A 17046-nucleotide genomic window follows, 5' to 3' on the forward strand; every position below is an offset into this window, starting at 1 on the left:
CCAAAAAATTTACGTCAGTTTCAGCTTAAGACGGAAATCTAAAAGTAAACTCTCAAATAAACACATCGTGCTTTTTTACGACTTTACTTTAGCATCCTAAAAAATCCTCCCCCTCGCCTCCTCTCCCTATTTTTAGGTAGAGCAGAGAGTTGTTTACTCGCTTACTCGCGCATTATTAACTCAACCACCGGAAAATGTCAACCGGTACTGTGGGCGCTTATCTCTACAGCTTTTCTTTATTTTAACGCCGACCCTGTTTCCCCGTCCAGTTTACAGAAACCCCCAACGTATTTTGTGTTTATCGCTTCCTCAGCGTTCCACTCGGGATATCTCAGATGCAATAACTTGCTTTTACTCAACTTTATACCCAGACTCTCCTCCCATTCCTTGGGTTGGCCTACTCCTCAATCTAACCCCGAGCATTTTTAGCTTCAGCTCAAATACTTTAAATCGCATTGATCAAAGTCTATAATGCTTTAATCATCCTTTCTTAGCTAAAACTTAAACCTTTGGCTCAGCTTTTCTTTTATTTACTAAAATTCGCTGCATTTCCTCCCCTCTTTCCGTCCAGGCGAAGTTATACTGAGCGAGGAACGAGTTATACAGTCGTTGTATCCGCAGCAGGGATAAATGAGCTGGGGGTCTGAAGTCTGAAAGATAAGGTGGACCAACCTCCCCAGCACCCTTTTACGTCTTCTCCTAGATTATGGAATGGCACTTTAATTACACTAATGGGAGAACCAAATGTTAATTACGATTCGAAGTCTAAAAGAGAGACGATTTCAGGGGTGGCCGAGGGTGCTGAAGGGTAAAGAGCTAGAGAAGAACCCACTGGAGGAAGTCAGGGGCTGTGCCAACGAGATTTCCGGCAAGGGTCTCGGCTTATTCGTTTCTGGATTAGTATTATTTAATTGAAAATGCCGGCGTCGATGAGCCGGGCTTTGCTCATTTTTTTTTTTTATTTTACTGACAACCTTTTGTATCTTTATGTAATTAAATCTATTTCATTATTTATTTACAGTTAGAAATTTTGTGTCAAATTCTACACAAACCGTGTGGGGCAAACGTCTACACAAATTTTAGTGTTAATTCAACACTTTGCGTTTGTGTTGATCTTTAACGGTAATTTTTAAAGTAAATTTCTTTCCGTGTACTCCATACAAAGTCGCCGAGCTTCGACATTTTCCCATAGATCGGCGGATGCCTGGTTCGCAATGATTGGCCAATAAATGGCTAACTATACTGGCCCGTGCATGGTGAATCATTGGCAGCCGTCTTTTTGCTTATAAAAACGGCGCACAATTAACCGCCGTTCGTTGGCCAACGGTTTGATCGAGTGCTTTTGACACCAAGCTTTGGCCGATGATTGATTGCCACGATTGGCCAATGCTTGGCATACCGTTATCATCCGATATTTAGCCGATCTTCGGCCGATGCTTCAAAATTGGCAGCCATTCACGACCCAGTAATGGGCCAGTTATTTTTTTTTTGTATGGGATGCTGCATAGGAATATTTACTTGATATTAAATATCATAATTTGAGAAATTCAACCTCATAATCATCAGCCACTATCATTCCCATAATTTATTTATGAAATTTTATGGAACATTTTTAGAACGAATTTCTTTACACAAGTCAAATTAGTAGTAATGGAGTAATTTCTGTGAGTAATTATGATTAAAATTCAAATTATGTTGGTAAAAAATTGAACAATGTCCATTTAATGCTGGTGTCACATTTTATTATGGTAAATTACCATTAAATAATCAGCGTGCGAAAAAAAAAAAAAATTAATGTCTGTTTATTTAGTAAAAGTTAAAGTTAATTAAAGTTTAAAAACATTTATAAAAGCTAATATGTGGATATTAGTAAAAGTAGAGGTTGATCAGAATTGCTGATTTTATCTGGAGGTTGTCCAGAGTGGATAGTGTTTTGTAAAAGGCGACAGGGAGCTTTTGCCCGATGACAAAATGTCGCGACTATATCGAAGACGACATGGCAAGTTGATTTTTTATCTTTCTCTCTTGTAGACTATGTTTACGTGATAGAAATGAGGCAAGAGAGAGTCTAGGTTTTCCAGAGTTTACTCTCGACGAGGGTGAAAAGTTTAGCATACACATTTTACACATTTGAATCCTGACACGCTCGCCAAAACTTTAAATTGAAACTCGCCTATGGACCGTTTCATGACCGACCTTTCATGTTACATTTTTACGTATAGAAAATTGATACAAAAAAAAACAAACATTGAATTTTATAAAATTTCGTTTTAAATTAAATATACAGTTAAGAATTTTGTGTATCTGTGTTAAAAAATTATTTGATTAAATTTTTTGTGTTGATTTTTAATACAGGAATCTGTTAATTCAACACAAACCGCTTGTGTTATTTTACTTTAACTGATTTTTATGTTAAATGATCAGAAAATCTGTAATGTAAAAAATTTCTTGTGTTATTCTAAAATTAACACGAAATTTGCGTTGTTTAGCTAAACACTCTCGCGCGTTTCTTCATTACTATAACCAAGCAAATTTTGAATCGTTTATTTGAGAAACCCCATAAGTCATGTTTTTACGAAATTGGGTTTTTTGCATTTTTGGGTTTTTTGGAAATCCCTTCATAGAAATCAATCAAAATATGCATCAAATCAGCGTTTAAAAAAAAATTAACGGGGTGACAGAAATTCTATTTAATTAAGAAGCCCCATAAGTCAATGACTCAAATAAACATTTGCAGTTTTAGTTTTACAGAAATAATTTTTTTTTTTTTTTTATTTAAAATTCGCGCTTTTTTGGAAAATTAATTTCAAATGTTGTTTTATTGTTGACTGTTATATGACTAATTAAAATGTTTAAATTAATTATAATTTTTTGTAATTTCTGAGTTTCATAGTTCAAATACATATTTAATACTTCATTTTATCAGTGTAATAAATGATTTGAGTGGAAACATTTAATAAAACAATGATTTCATAACTTTTTTTTCCGTTTGGTTGAGAAACCCCATAAGTCAATCAACTTCAAATAATTTTTTTAAGTAGTTTCAGTTGAAAAATTAAATTTTTCTTGTTGGAATCTTTTACAGAATCGCTAACATTATTGTATTCAATTATTTATTTAGTATTTTAATGTTAAGTTTTTCCAAAAAAATGTTTTTTGTGTTTCCTGAAAAATTTAGTTTTCTTGACTTAGGGGGTTTCTCATATAAACGATTCATTTGAGCAGCATTGTCTGCAGGGAAACTTGGATTATAATTGATTTACAATTAAATATAATCATAGATAACTTGAATATTTTTATCATCAGGTTCAATGATTTTTTTATTCTCATTTTACGGGAGGATAATTCGTAGCTCCGTTTTTTAGAAAAATCACAGAAAATCGAACTAAGTGTTTGCTAAATTGACATAAGTTGTACTAAGGTTAGATCAGTATACTTGAGTTGGTTAGATTATGTGCTTATATTTATTAGTTAATTTTACCACGAAAAGTCTGTTAAATTTACACAAATTTTCTGTCAAAATAACAGATTTTGTATTCAATTATTTAACATAAAATTTGTGTTAAGTGTAAGGTCCATCGTGCCTCTGAGAGTCCATTGTGCCCCGATCTCCTCTATAAAAAAATTTTTAAATATCCTCTGGCTTCTAAAATTCAAATGTCAAATGTTTGGATTATCTAAATAGAGACGGATAAATTTATCGTTGAATTTCGATATCAGAATATAAATATAAGAAAAGGGTTGCGAGAATAAAGTTTTCGTTTACTCAACTCGGATTATCATGATTTGAACAAGGATTTGAAATTTTCGATTGCCGGTTTCACTTTGGCTGAATGTAAAGAAGAAGAATAAGAAGTTGAAGAAGAAGGAGAAGGGGATAGAGGAGTGAATAAAGTAGGTGGAAAAGAGTGATTGATTTAGCATAGGACATGAAGGGGTTTGAGAAATACCGACCGTTGCCTGGCTCCCATCACTTGCCCAACAATTTCTTCCATAACTTTTTTTATTTTATTTTATTTCTCTCCACTATCTTACCATCGAAAAGTATCAGCGTATATCTTAGGACTGCGCAAAAGCCCCAGGCTCGTATCTCATCGCGAGATATCGAGAAATGCTGGGCGATTTGTGCGAGCTTCGTCGACGTATTTACGAGCTCACGTCTTACTCTATATCTCTGTGAGTTTTTCCGAATTTTTTATCTTTGTCTCTATTTTTTTATCTTATGATTTCTTTCTGCATTGCTCTATATATAATACTCTATACTCGGAGGGTAAAGTTTCAGAAAAAATACTGTGGGAAAATATTTAACGTAAAATATTATAAAAAATATATTATTTGGTTGTCAGAGTTCGATCGCGTTGAAAATTAACGGAATTTGGTAAATTCCGTCTTTTGATTTAGAGGTTTAAGCTGATACCGATAACCGAGTCCCGTCTCGTTCTCGTCCGATCCTATAGAATCCCAGCATGCCGATCACGCACTCAAGGGATAAAGGGTGAGAAGAAAGGATGAAGCATCTCCTTTAATACCCTCATCCTCATCCTCATCCTCATTCTCATCCTATACCACCACTCCCCCTTTCTGCTCTTCCTTATTCTCTAGTCAAGCTTTAGGACTACTACCACTTCGAATTCTACCGACGGGTATAAAATAAAGGGCTGACATGCGAGCAAAAGCAAGGAAAATTCTAGCATAGAATGAAAATAAAATGAAAGAGAAAATAGTTCGTAGGGTGGCCGTCGCTACTTTGCAGTGAAGGATCACTGAAAGAATCGGTTAAGCAACTGTCTTTCATAAATATATACACATATACATTTTTTTTCTTTATATATATTCTTTAGCTTCCTCTACAATGGCTATAGACAAATCGGTTGTTAACGCAGTAGCCAAATTATTTCATAACCTAAAATTATCAAAGATAAATTCTTTATAAAAATCAAATTTTTAGCTGCCCGTTGTGCCCCAAAAACGTTGTATCGTAGGACAGTTTTTTTTATACCGTCGACTATCCGTCAAAAGCCTGGTCTGGGGGACGTAGGGGAAATTTTTTTTGAAATTTCAGTCTCCCCACTATTGTGCGTTCAGTTTTGCCCTCGACTACTCGTTATAAGCCTATTTTATTTTATATGATTTCTAACTTTATATTCCTGCATGAAAATATCATATATGGTAAACATATATTAAAAAATATATGCTACAGATATAAATATATATGCGACAATACATGAAATCTTATATAGAACTATACATAGATTTTGGCCGATTTTATTATATTTCTATATATGTTTTCTCTTAAATGATTTCATATATTTCCGTATAACTTCAATATATTATTTATATATTTGAAAACTTATAATTTTAATATATTCAAAAATAAATGTTATTTATATATGGAAACAAATAAGAATACATATACAATTCATCATTATATGGCACGATATATGTACCATGTATTTAACTTTATAAATTTTTGTATATTTTTCGATATATAGAACCATATAAGTCTCCCCATATATGTAAAAATAAATAAAATCTATTCTTTTCTGTCTTCCTCTCTCTGTTATAAGATTCAAACATTGTGTTCAAAATATATATATATGAGTGCTAGCTTACAAATTTACATATATAATTATCAATATATGTAATATATATATGTGCTAACTTATAAGTTTACATATATGATTATAAATATATATAATACATGTATTAACTTATAAACTTACGTATATAATTAATCATATTAAAACTTACTATATTATATATAAGAAAATATATGTCGTTTTTGGCCACTTATATGGTCCCATATTGATTATATATTTATTCCATATATATATTCCATATATATTTATCATATATGGTATATTCATGCTTTTTGACGTTTTGTCGTACGCCGTTATCTCGATTTTTCTAATGCTTGTAGTAAAGTCTCTATAAAATATACAAAGTAAATTTTCATCATTAATTTGTCTACTTTTTCCTTTTCTCGGTTTATAATTTTGATAATTTTTGCTGCGGCTTATAACGGGTTGTCTGATAAGAAACTCAAAAAAATGGAAGTGGGGGGAATTGTTAAGACTCAGTGACTGCCGATTAAGGGGAGGCTTGTTACGGGCAGACTTATGACGGGTAGTCGAGTATATAATTTTAAATATTTTTTCTGTAAATGACTATAATTTTTTGTTGCAGTTGTACCTGAGTAAAAATCGGCAGGCGACCCTGCCTCATCACCAATTCCAACAAGCGACTTTGACAAGATCGATCTGTCCCAGCGATCACCGACAAGGTAAGTGAATATATTTATTATTTATATGATGTTTCCATGGACAAATTTAGTTCCCTGTTTGCCATATGTTTGTCTGTCACCTGTAAGTTAAACTTAGGTATACAAAGTTGCACAATTGCTCATACTTTGTAACACAATATTATTCGCGTTATACTTTCAGTTTGAAAATATAACAGTCTGAAGGGGGAACGTCATGCTTACTTGAAGTAGCGCAATATTACGTGTATAATAGTTTTTAAAAATTAATGAGCGCTGGGAATAGAATTCGATTCCCGTGAAATATGACCACCTGCCTACGAACTAACATTTACCTTATGGTTTATGAACTTGAATAAATATCATGAATTAATTTAGGGCTTAACTTTTTGAACCTGGCTAAATCATTGAAGTTTTTGTGCTCAAAAATTCTCAAGGAACTTTTATTCACTTTCAAAAAATAAATCAATTCGTAATTGCTATTATAAGTTTCGTAACAATAAATTCAAATTTTTGAAAGTACACTAAAAAAAAAAAAAAAAAAAAAAAGAAATGGTTATAAGAAATTAATAAATTCTTTTGCTTTTATACAAAATATTAATTTGCCCCATATACATTTTATAGAACTGAACACGGAAAAAAGAGCAGTTGAAAAATTACAGTTTCTACAAGGAAAAAAAAAAATTCGGCGCTGCAACAGGATTTTTCCTGTGGAAGAAACAGGATTAGGAACGAATTTCATATAGTAATTTTTTTTGTCAGCATAATTACATTCTAAAATTATAAAAAAAATCAGTGTGGAAAAAAATTCAAATTTTTAATTAAAATTCAAATTTCGGAAAAAAACGCAAATTTTGAAAAAATTTTAATTTTTAAATTTGAATTTTCTTCCAAACTTGGAATTTTTTTCAAATTTTGCAATTTTATTGTACTGACAAAAAAAAATTGGTATATCAAAAATTGGTATATGGTATATTACCATATAAATTGGTATATTGGAAACTTGTTCCTTATCCTATTGATTCCACAGGAAAAATCCTGTTTCTGCAACAGGATTTTGTTCTGTTGCTCCCACAGGACTGCGTCCTGTTGCAGCGCCTATTTTTTTTCCGTGTACAGTAAAAACAGGCCTTCGGGACAAAAATCTTTAAACATTCAAGTTTACACTATAATTTTGGAAATTTTTTTAGTAATTAAATGAATACAATTTCAAGTGGCAAATTTCAAAATTTAAAATGTAATTTAACTTAAATAAAATGACTATAGTAAAAAAACATAACCAATCATTATAATAATTAATTTTAAACTTATTATATTTCTCTTACAATTTTTTTTTAAATTTATATATTTATCATTTACTCATGAAATTTTCTAATATCAATCAATTAATTATTTTATTTACTTACAATTAAATAACAAATTATGAATTGAACTCTTTTCATTTTGGAGTATTTTATATTTTCAAAATTTATTTTACAAATACTGAATACTCCTAAAATAGCTATTTACACAAACTACCATTTCTCAGCCCAAATAAATTTATTTCCGTTTAAAATATCACTTAACTCCACAGAACTTTTTTTAGTGTAAATTTAAAAATTTTAAAAAGTAAATATAACTTCAGTATAACTTAGTCTTAATAACAGAGTATGTGAAAATGAAGATTTGCAGTAGAAAACAAAAGCCCGACATTTCAATTAGGTCCCTTATTAGTTAGCGATAATAGGTACGAGGGTCGTCCCAATGGTATATGAGCTTTTCCAGTGCTTACCATAGGTTACGTAAGGTTGTTTGCTAGAGAGTCCAGCTCTTACGTTATTAAGGGCTGACTAGGCACTCAGTCTCGGACGGTGGTAATACACGCCAACACTGGCGCTTATACAGCCTCGGAATCCTTTCGAGGACCTTATAACCCTCGGCAACCAATGCAAGTAAGTTAAAGCATCATGTTGAGTTTGCCCGTTTTGTACAGGTCATAGGATCGAACCAAAGCTTCTAAGGGTAAGTGCAAGTGTAAGTGTAAGTCTCTCCTCCTACATCTATATAACTAAATTTCTCCATAGGTATGTTTAAGTCTAAGTGTTGGTGTATAAGCAAAGGGAGACTGACCTGTCGGCGTCGTTAGGTCGATTGATTTTCCCGCCCCGGGTGCACACGGAGGTGCTGAAGCCCAGGACTGTCGCAGCAGTCGCCTGTGGTTTCCCACAAAACGATTTCCCTTTCTTCCTCGGAATATATAGACAGAGAAATGTAGATTTATATATAAATTATAAATGTATAGAGTAAGACGGAGACAAGTTGCAACATCTTGTATTGTCACATACCCAACGCGACAAATTCATAATTGCGTTAATGCGGATAGGGTACGAAAGGGTTAGACCGTTAGACCACAAGGCGGAGACTGTCATGGCGTCTTGTGGCTGCAAAACCTCTTCTTGTCTATATCTAATATTCTGGCTCCTTTCCTTCCCTATTCCTATCGCCGAACTTGTTACGCTCGGAGGCTCGTTAATCTTCGCAGGATTAGATCGCGGTGGCTATGAACCAGGAGAAAATATCCTCCATTGTACCCAAAACAACGGGTACCAATAATTATTAATTAAATTCTATACTCGACGATGACTTAAAAAAAAAAATTGTTCTACAAAATATCAATTTTTGATTTTTTTTCGTCAGAAAACGATCACCTCTTGTGTAACACAATTTGGTATTCATGAATAGTCAGTATGTAGATGAAATTTATCGATTTTATTTTTTGATGTCTGTATATGAATAGACAGTAGTAAAAAAATAATAAAAATAAAAAGGGATCAGTGAATATAATTTAACTCACGAGCCGAAATAAAAACAGTGATAGCGAGGCATTTCACGCACGAGTGAGAACGTTTAGCAGATTCAACGTGCGTGCCGGCACTCGTGGCCTCACTGGCATCACCATCACTACCACCCCCTTAACCCTCTATATACTCACTCGTTTTCACTCGTTCACGTTTCTCCCCTCTGAAAAATATACCACTCGCTGACACCTGTAGCTTCCAACGTTATACGCTTCTACATACGTTACATATATGCCAGTCCAACCCCTTTCCTTCCTTTTTATTTCCTTCTGGTCTTTTGCTTCCGACCCTGAGTCCAACTCCTCAGCCCAGGGGTTTTGGTACCATAGGAAAAATTGTTTCGATAAGATTGAGATCTAATGGCCGTTGCCAGAAATAAAATTACTTGAATCGGGGGTCGGGCAGTAAAAAAAAATGGACTCTACAAGTGGTGGACTTTACGGGGCTTAAGATTAATCCCCATAATTACTCGGTCTCATTTAAACGTAACCTACGGGTTTTACTCTTCTAACTGTTAACTCATTCCCTTTCTCTCCCAGGAGACCCCTAAGACTCGAATTTAGTTTTTTACACGGCAGTCTACGGTTTATAGGTTCTGAGCGGCAGCATGCCGGCCATTAAGATATTTATCAGGTGGTAAGAGAGGGTCATTTTTCTAGGTTATAAACTCCCTCGTTTTAAACGGATGTCCGCCGGAAAATCAAAACCCCTCGATCTATCTTTACTACCCGCCCTCTGTTTACTATGACTCATTTCTGTTCCGGTAAAACTGTCTTTTAATTTTTTTTTAAATCTTTCAATAAGATCGCCGTATTGACGAGACGATAAACTTTCTGACGGATACTGAATGCTGGATAGGGATGAAGAAAATCTTTATCAGGCAAGATCGCCCGCTGGGACTTCCGTTTGCTGGACAATGAAACCCGATATTTTAATTAGGGACGTTGAAATTTTTTGATTGTGATCTGGGGAGTTTTGGGGGTGAGGTTTACAGAGGGTCAATTTTTATAATAGAAAGTCCAAATCGGAAATCAGTCCGGGCTCAATGGTACGACACTTGACCGGAAGTTATATTCACTGACATATTTTTCAAGTGTCATTTAAACTTGAATGGAGTTATGATAAGAATAATAACCAAAAGTCTTTCATTAATTTCTTTTTTAGTTAATTAATATTTTTACAAAAAAAATTTTTAATAATTACAATAATTAATATTTATCGTTAATTAATTTATTTCAATAGCTTTGTTTTATACACTGCAAAAAATCAGGAATAAACACGGATTTTATTTTAATCCGAATTTACTCTGTCACTCGGAGTTCCGGAGTTTAAAGAAAATCACTTCGCATAAGGAGTGAATAGGGATTTTTTTATGGGCGGAGTGAATTCGGAGTGGCGCGGATTTTATTTCAATCCGCATTCACTCCGGTCCGGAGTTTTAATAATTAAATAAATTAATATTTAATAGAAACAGCTGTTAAGTAGAAACATAATTATTTCAATAAATAATTGATTCGATATTAATAATTAAACTTAAAATATTATGTTTTTAATTTATAAAATGTTTTAGTAACTCACTAAATTATAATTTCATATATATGATACATAGTGAAAATATTAAATTATTGAACAGCTATAGGGACATAGTTTTTATGGGAATATTTTATATTTTGGTACAATATGAAATGTTATCTCGTGGTATGGTCGATGTAAGTCATACGACAGTTTGTGACGCAGTGAAAGTTTTATCATCAGCTGCTTATAATTTTTTAAAATCATTTCGCGTGAATATATGGAAAGGGAGCTCGTAATTATTTCCGTACTCAATATAAATGTCAAAATATCAAAGACCTGAGCTCACTATGTATTAGTAATTTTTTTAATAATTAATATTTTCCGAAACTCCCCTTCGAAGTGAAATTCACTCCGAGAGAATTGACTAAATAAAAAATCATCCACTTCGCGTTCACTCCGCAAATTTTTACGGTGTCAAAATATGTATTCAGTTTCTTTAAAAAACAAAAATTTAATTTAAAAAATTTTTTTGGCTAAAATATGAAGTTACTCAAATAAACGTAATACTCATAAATTTAATAAAAGCCGTAGTAGATAATTTAATTGTATGAGTGATTATGAAAGGGTCGAGTAATTCATAGCAGGTCAATCAAGCTACGCGCCGTAGCCAATTTCACGGTGAGGATGCTGAGCATCTGCCTGAATATATATTTCCCTCCGTTTGAAGATAGTTAAAGGGTATCTAATGTAAGGGAGCTTACTGGAGGAGTGTAAGAAGGAGTACCACCGGGTGACCTTTCGTTAATCACCAAAGGCCGTTTGAGTTTGGAGAAACTGCGTGAGTGACCGCACCACTGTCTTGCTCTCTTCGCATCTGATCCACCGGGTCTACTAGCTAGCAGCAAAGCCAAGTAGTATAGACTGAGACTAGTCCGACTATTCACTATCACCGAGAAGCTAAACCCGTTCGATGATACGGACTCAAACGTCTCACGGTCTGTTGCGGCCACGACCGTTTTAACGTCCGTTCTAACCACAGAATATTCGATTTTACCTCTACACCGCAGTCTACAGTCGTTAACCACCACCACCACCACTACCACTGGAGACTGGAGACGTTAATTGCAATCTCCAGCCAACCGAGAAGTCATACACGGCTGTCCTCAGGCGAAAATCCAAGTCACAAGTCTAAGTGCTCCAATCCTCATGGCATTAAATATATATATATATAACCTAGCCTATATACATATATTTATCTTAAAACACGAAGATTTAACATCTAGAAATATTTTAGCTTCAGTCTTATGTACATTTTCTAACTGATATTAACTAAATTCGCAAATTTAGTGTCAATGGTTCATTAGTTTAATTAATTTCAGTACCTAATGCTCAACAATTTACGAGTCAATCATTTTTTTTTTTTTTGTGAATTACACAAGTATGTGGATAACTTTTCACGTCTACGGATGGACTGCGCCAACATTCTTAAACGCTTATCTAAAAGATTTACATTATAAAACGGCTTAGAATAAATATATATACAATGTATATTACAGTATATATTCAGTGCCTATAGCCGTTCAAACTTGTCCAAATGATCTATGGTCATACGTCTTAGACCGCTCGGCCAAGAGCCCGGTTTATCTTAATTTTTGAATAATATTATCTCCAATGATAATTTCAGTTTAAAAATTATAAAAATTGATTAGAGTTCTTTATTTTTAATAATTAATAATATTGTGAAAATATACTTACTAGAGATCGTACATAAATAGTAAATTTATGACGTTTAGTTATTTTTGCGGGAAAAAATATTTTTTTAGGATAAAAATAATAGAAATAAGTTACTGGTTCTTAGGAGTTTAATCCCCGATTAAAAGAAACGATTCAAAACGATTGGCAATGTTAAACTTCCATAAAAAGGGCGGGTGATTCAAAAGTAATCAACGTATTCAAAAGCATTAAAAAGTATTTAAAAATTTTTTTTTCAAAACGTTTCTTTTCATAAGAGATATCAAATAAACATTTTAAACTTAATTTGTAACATCAAATCACAATTTATTTTATTTTTATATACAGAATGAGGTTTAGTTGCACACAAATTTTTAAAAATGAAGTATTTTATTTCATATAGTAATAATAATGATACATGTAATAAAAATTAATTCATTAAATTAACTTGACAATAACTACTAATTTGTTACAAACTATATAATACTATGTACAGATATTCGTATAAATATTTCGTTGTAATTTTTTCAAATCTTCATTGGTTAAAAATTTGAAAATATCCCTCGTAAAAGTACTTGGGAGTCGCAGTTCTTGGAAAATATCATCAGTTAACTCAATAGCATTGAATAAGAATTTTTTTCTTCTTAATGCTTTTTTTAAGCGGTAAGTGATCATTCCGCCATAGAGTGGAAAAATAGATTCAATGTCCAAATCTAAAATAGTATTATCACTAACATACTTCAAACTTAAAGCTAACTTCTGTACGCATTTATTATACAACACATAATGATATGTAACATTACTTGTACCAATAAATGTTACCTTCATTTTTTCAATTTCGCTTATGCACTGGTTGCGTAATTCACCAAATTTTTCTCTATTTAAGACCGCAAAATTTTTTTCATTGACATAAAAATTCGCCGCACTACATTTCGCTATATGTTCCGTAATTGCGTCTTTAATTTTCTTTAAATAATATCGGTTTGAAGTAAATGCTTTTTTACCCTCACTGTTTTTCAAATTAATATCAATACCAGCATTGAGAAGTTGCCTTATAATATGATTGTCAAACGCATATATAATTCCGTAATGAAGAGCTGAATCTTTACTCTTTGTCACCATATTTATATCAATCATATCATGATTCAAGAACAATTCTACTGCTTTCGAGTTACCGTTTTTGACAGCAATATGTAGAGGACTTTCTCCTAAAAATTTCTCCACAATATTAACATCTGAACCGTAGGCCAGAAGAAGTTTTATAATTCGTAAATTCCCTCTCATAGCCGCCATGATAAGTGGTGCTTCATAACTATCAGTATCAGGATTCGGATCAGCATTATTTTTTAAAAGTAACTTTACCATTTTTACACTATCTCGTATAATAGCAATATTTAATGGTAGAGTGGCATCACATAAAAAACAAGAAATCACTACTGTTTCCCAACAGATAAGGGATGGAGGAAATAACTCAGGAATTTCTTCAAAATAGTTTTCAGCTGCCTTCCTGAAACGGGTTAATTCAGAGAACTCAATTTTATGATTAATATTACTAACGTCTGCTCCATAGCTGATTAGACTTTGAATTGTTTTCAGGTTATTCACTATAACAGCAAAATTAAAAACTGTACCCCAACATGGACTTTTTGCATTTATGTCAGCTCCTTTGCGGAGCAGATAGTCCACTAATTTTGTATCCTTATTTAAAGTTGCTATTTGAAGCAACGTTATACCACTCAAGACTGGAAACACTGCGTTGATATCTTCGATCACACCTTGTTCTATCGAATTGGAAACGTATTCGTAAGTAAACTGTGAACGGCTTAATTCCATTGTAATGAATTTGATATAGTTGGTAATTGTTTATTTTTAACAAATGAACTTTTAAAAATCGAACTTAAGCACTTTACTGATAAAGGAACTGTTCACTTTGTACTAATTTAGCGTAAATTATTAGTAAACGTTGGTTACACTAATGTAGTCTTAAGAAGAGAGTAACTGTACGACTTGCAGTCTCAAAATCTAAACTGAGTTTAAATGATGATGTCTATGGTACCTTGGGCATTAGCAAAAACGCCCCCGATAATGATTTTTCTTGCCCCACTCTTCAAAATCCATCTTCATACTTACAACAAAGATATAATTATTCAAAAGTAAACCCATACAGGACAATAATAGTTCTTAAAATTAATTTCTTTCTTTTGAAATTAAAATTGTCCATTCAACAATACGAGATTTCCAATAAGTAAATTATCTCAACTACTATAGTTTTCCAGTCCTTATTTCAATAACTTTATCTTTCTCATCTTACAATTTAAATAAATTTCGAGCTACTAATGACGATTCTACGTCATAGAAATATTTATACTAAAACTAGCTATTTAACAGTTTTATACATATGCGGATCATTAAATACTCATGTACTTTACGATTGTAATACTGTATATGAGTGTCATTACGACAATTCATCTTTAAAGCATGAAGATTTTCTCGAACTAATTACACTGTTAAATTTTTACCTGAGTTCTCATGAGCGACTTAATTATGGTCCGGAGAAAATATTCGTATTTACAATAGAGTTGATTAAATTAAAATATATCGCTGCCGGCAAAAATGAAATTTTTTTTTTAAGGGTAACAAAAAATTTTCACTATTTACTTTGAATGACATTTAGAAATAAAAAAGATTTAGCGTATTTGAGTCCTCGAAACCTTAGTATTTTCTTAAATACCCCGCTTTGCCCCCCGCTCCCCCCTATATATGCATATATTTATTCTAAAACACGATGATTTAACATGTAAAAATATTTTAGCCTCAGGCTTATGTACATTTTCTAACTGATACTAACTAAACTCGCAAATGTAGCGTCAATGGTTCACTAGTTTAATATGTTTCAGTACCTAACGCTCAAAAATTTACGAGTCAATCATTTTTTTTTTTTTTTATGAATTTCACAAGTATGTAGATAACTTTTCACGTCTACGGATGGACTGCGCCTACATTCTTAAACGCTTATCGAAAAGATTTCCATTATAAAACGGCTGAGAATAAATATATATACAATGTATATTACAGTATATATTCAGTGCCTATAGCCGTTCAAACTTGTCCAAATGATCTATGGTCATACGTCTTAGACCGCTCGGCCAAGAGCCCGGTTTATCTTAATTTTTGAATAATATTATCTCCAATGATAATTTCAGTTTAAAAATTATAAAAATTGATTAGAGTTCTTTATTTTTAATAATTAATAATATTGTGAAAATATACTTACTAGAGATCGTACATAAATAGTAAATTCATGACGTTTAGTTATTTTTGCGGGAAAAAATATTTTGTAAGGATAAAAATAATTGAAATAAGTTACTGGTTCTTAGGAGTTTAATCCCCGATAAAAAGAAACGATTCAAAACGATTTGCAATGATAAACTTCCATAAAAAGGGCGGGTGATTCAAAAGTATTCAACGTAATCAAAAGCATTAAAAAGTATCTAAAATTATTTTTTCAAATCGTTTCTTTTAATAAGAGATATCGAATAAATATTTTAAACTTAATTTGTAACATCAAATCACAATTTATTTTATTTTTATATACAGAATGAGGTTTAATTGCACACAAATTTTAAAAAATGAAGTATTTTGTTTCATACAATAATGATAATAATAATAATAATAATTTATGTAATACTGATGAATTCATTAAATTAATTCGATAACAACTACTGATTTGTTACAAACTATATAATACTATGTACAAATATTTCATTGTAATTTTTTTAAATCTTCATTGGTTAAAAATTTAAAAATATCCCTCGTAAAAGTACTTGGGAGTTGCAGTTCTTGAAAAGTATCATCAGTTAACTCAATAGCATTGAATAAGAGTTTTTTTCTTCTTAATGCTTTTTTTAAGCGGTAAGTCATCATTCCGCCATATAGTGGAAAAATAGAATTAATGTCCAAATATAAAATAGTTCTATCACTAACATACTTTAAACTTAAAGCTAATTTGTGTACGCATTTATTATACAACACATAATGAAATGTAACATTACTCGTACCAATAAATGTTACCTTCATCTTTTCAATTTCGCTCATGCACTGCTTGCGTAATTCACCAATTTTTTTTCTATCCACAAGCGCTAAATTTTCTTCATTTACATAAAAATTCGCTGCACTACATTTCGCAAGATGTTCCGTAATTGCGTCATTAATTTCCTTAGAATAATGTCGGTTTGACATAAATGCCGTTGTACCCTTACTGTTTTTCAAATTAATGTCAATACCAGCATTGAGAAGTTGCCTTATGATACGATCGTCGAACATAAAGTACAGTCCATAGTGAAGCGCTGAATCTTTATCCTGTGTCACCATATTTATATCAATCATATCATGATTCAAGAACAATTCTACTGCTTCTGAGTTACCCTCTTTGACTGCAATATGTAGAGGACTTTCTCCTAAATATTTCTTTACAATATTAACATCTGCACCGTATTCCAGAAGAAGTTTCATAATTGCTAGATTTCCTTTAAGAGCAGCAATGACTAGTGGTGCTCCATAACTATCAGCATCGGGATTCGTATCAGCATTATTTTTCAAAAGTAGCTCTACCATTTCAACATTTTTTCGATTAATAGCGATATTTAATGGTAGAGTGACAAAACCCAAATCACCAGAAAGCACTATCGTACTCAGACTGGTAAA

General features: G+C 32.2%; 1 protein-coding gene across 11 annotated transcripts in view; it reads left to right on the forward strand.

Moving 5' to 3' along the window:
• Nucleotides 1-17046, forward strand: part of LOC130664387 (mucin-5AC-like) — a 324309-nt gene that overhangs the window by 170410 nt on the left and 136853 nt on the right. For all 11 annotated transcript variants that reach the window (XM_057464205.1, XM_057464214.1, XM_057464206.1 and 8 more), the window contains one exon: nt 6187-6283. In XM_057464205.1, the coding sequence (XP_057320188.1) occupies nt 6187-6283 (97 nt within the window). The remainder of the gene's footprint in view (nt 1-6186; nt 6284-17046) is intronic.

The sequence above is a fragment of the Microplitis mediator genome, chromosome 3 (assembly GCF_029852145.1).
Source record: "Microplitis mediator isolate UGA2020A chromosome 3, iyMicMedi2.1, whole genome shotgun sequence".
Lineage (NCBI taxonomy): Eukaryota > Metazoa > Arthropoda > Insecta > Hymenoptera > Braconidae > Microplitis > Microplitis mediator.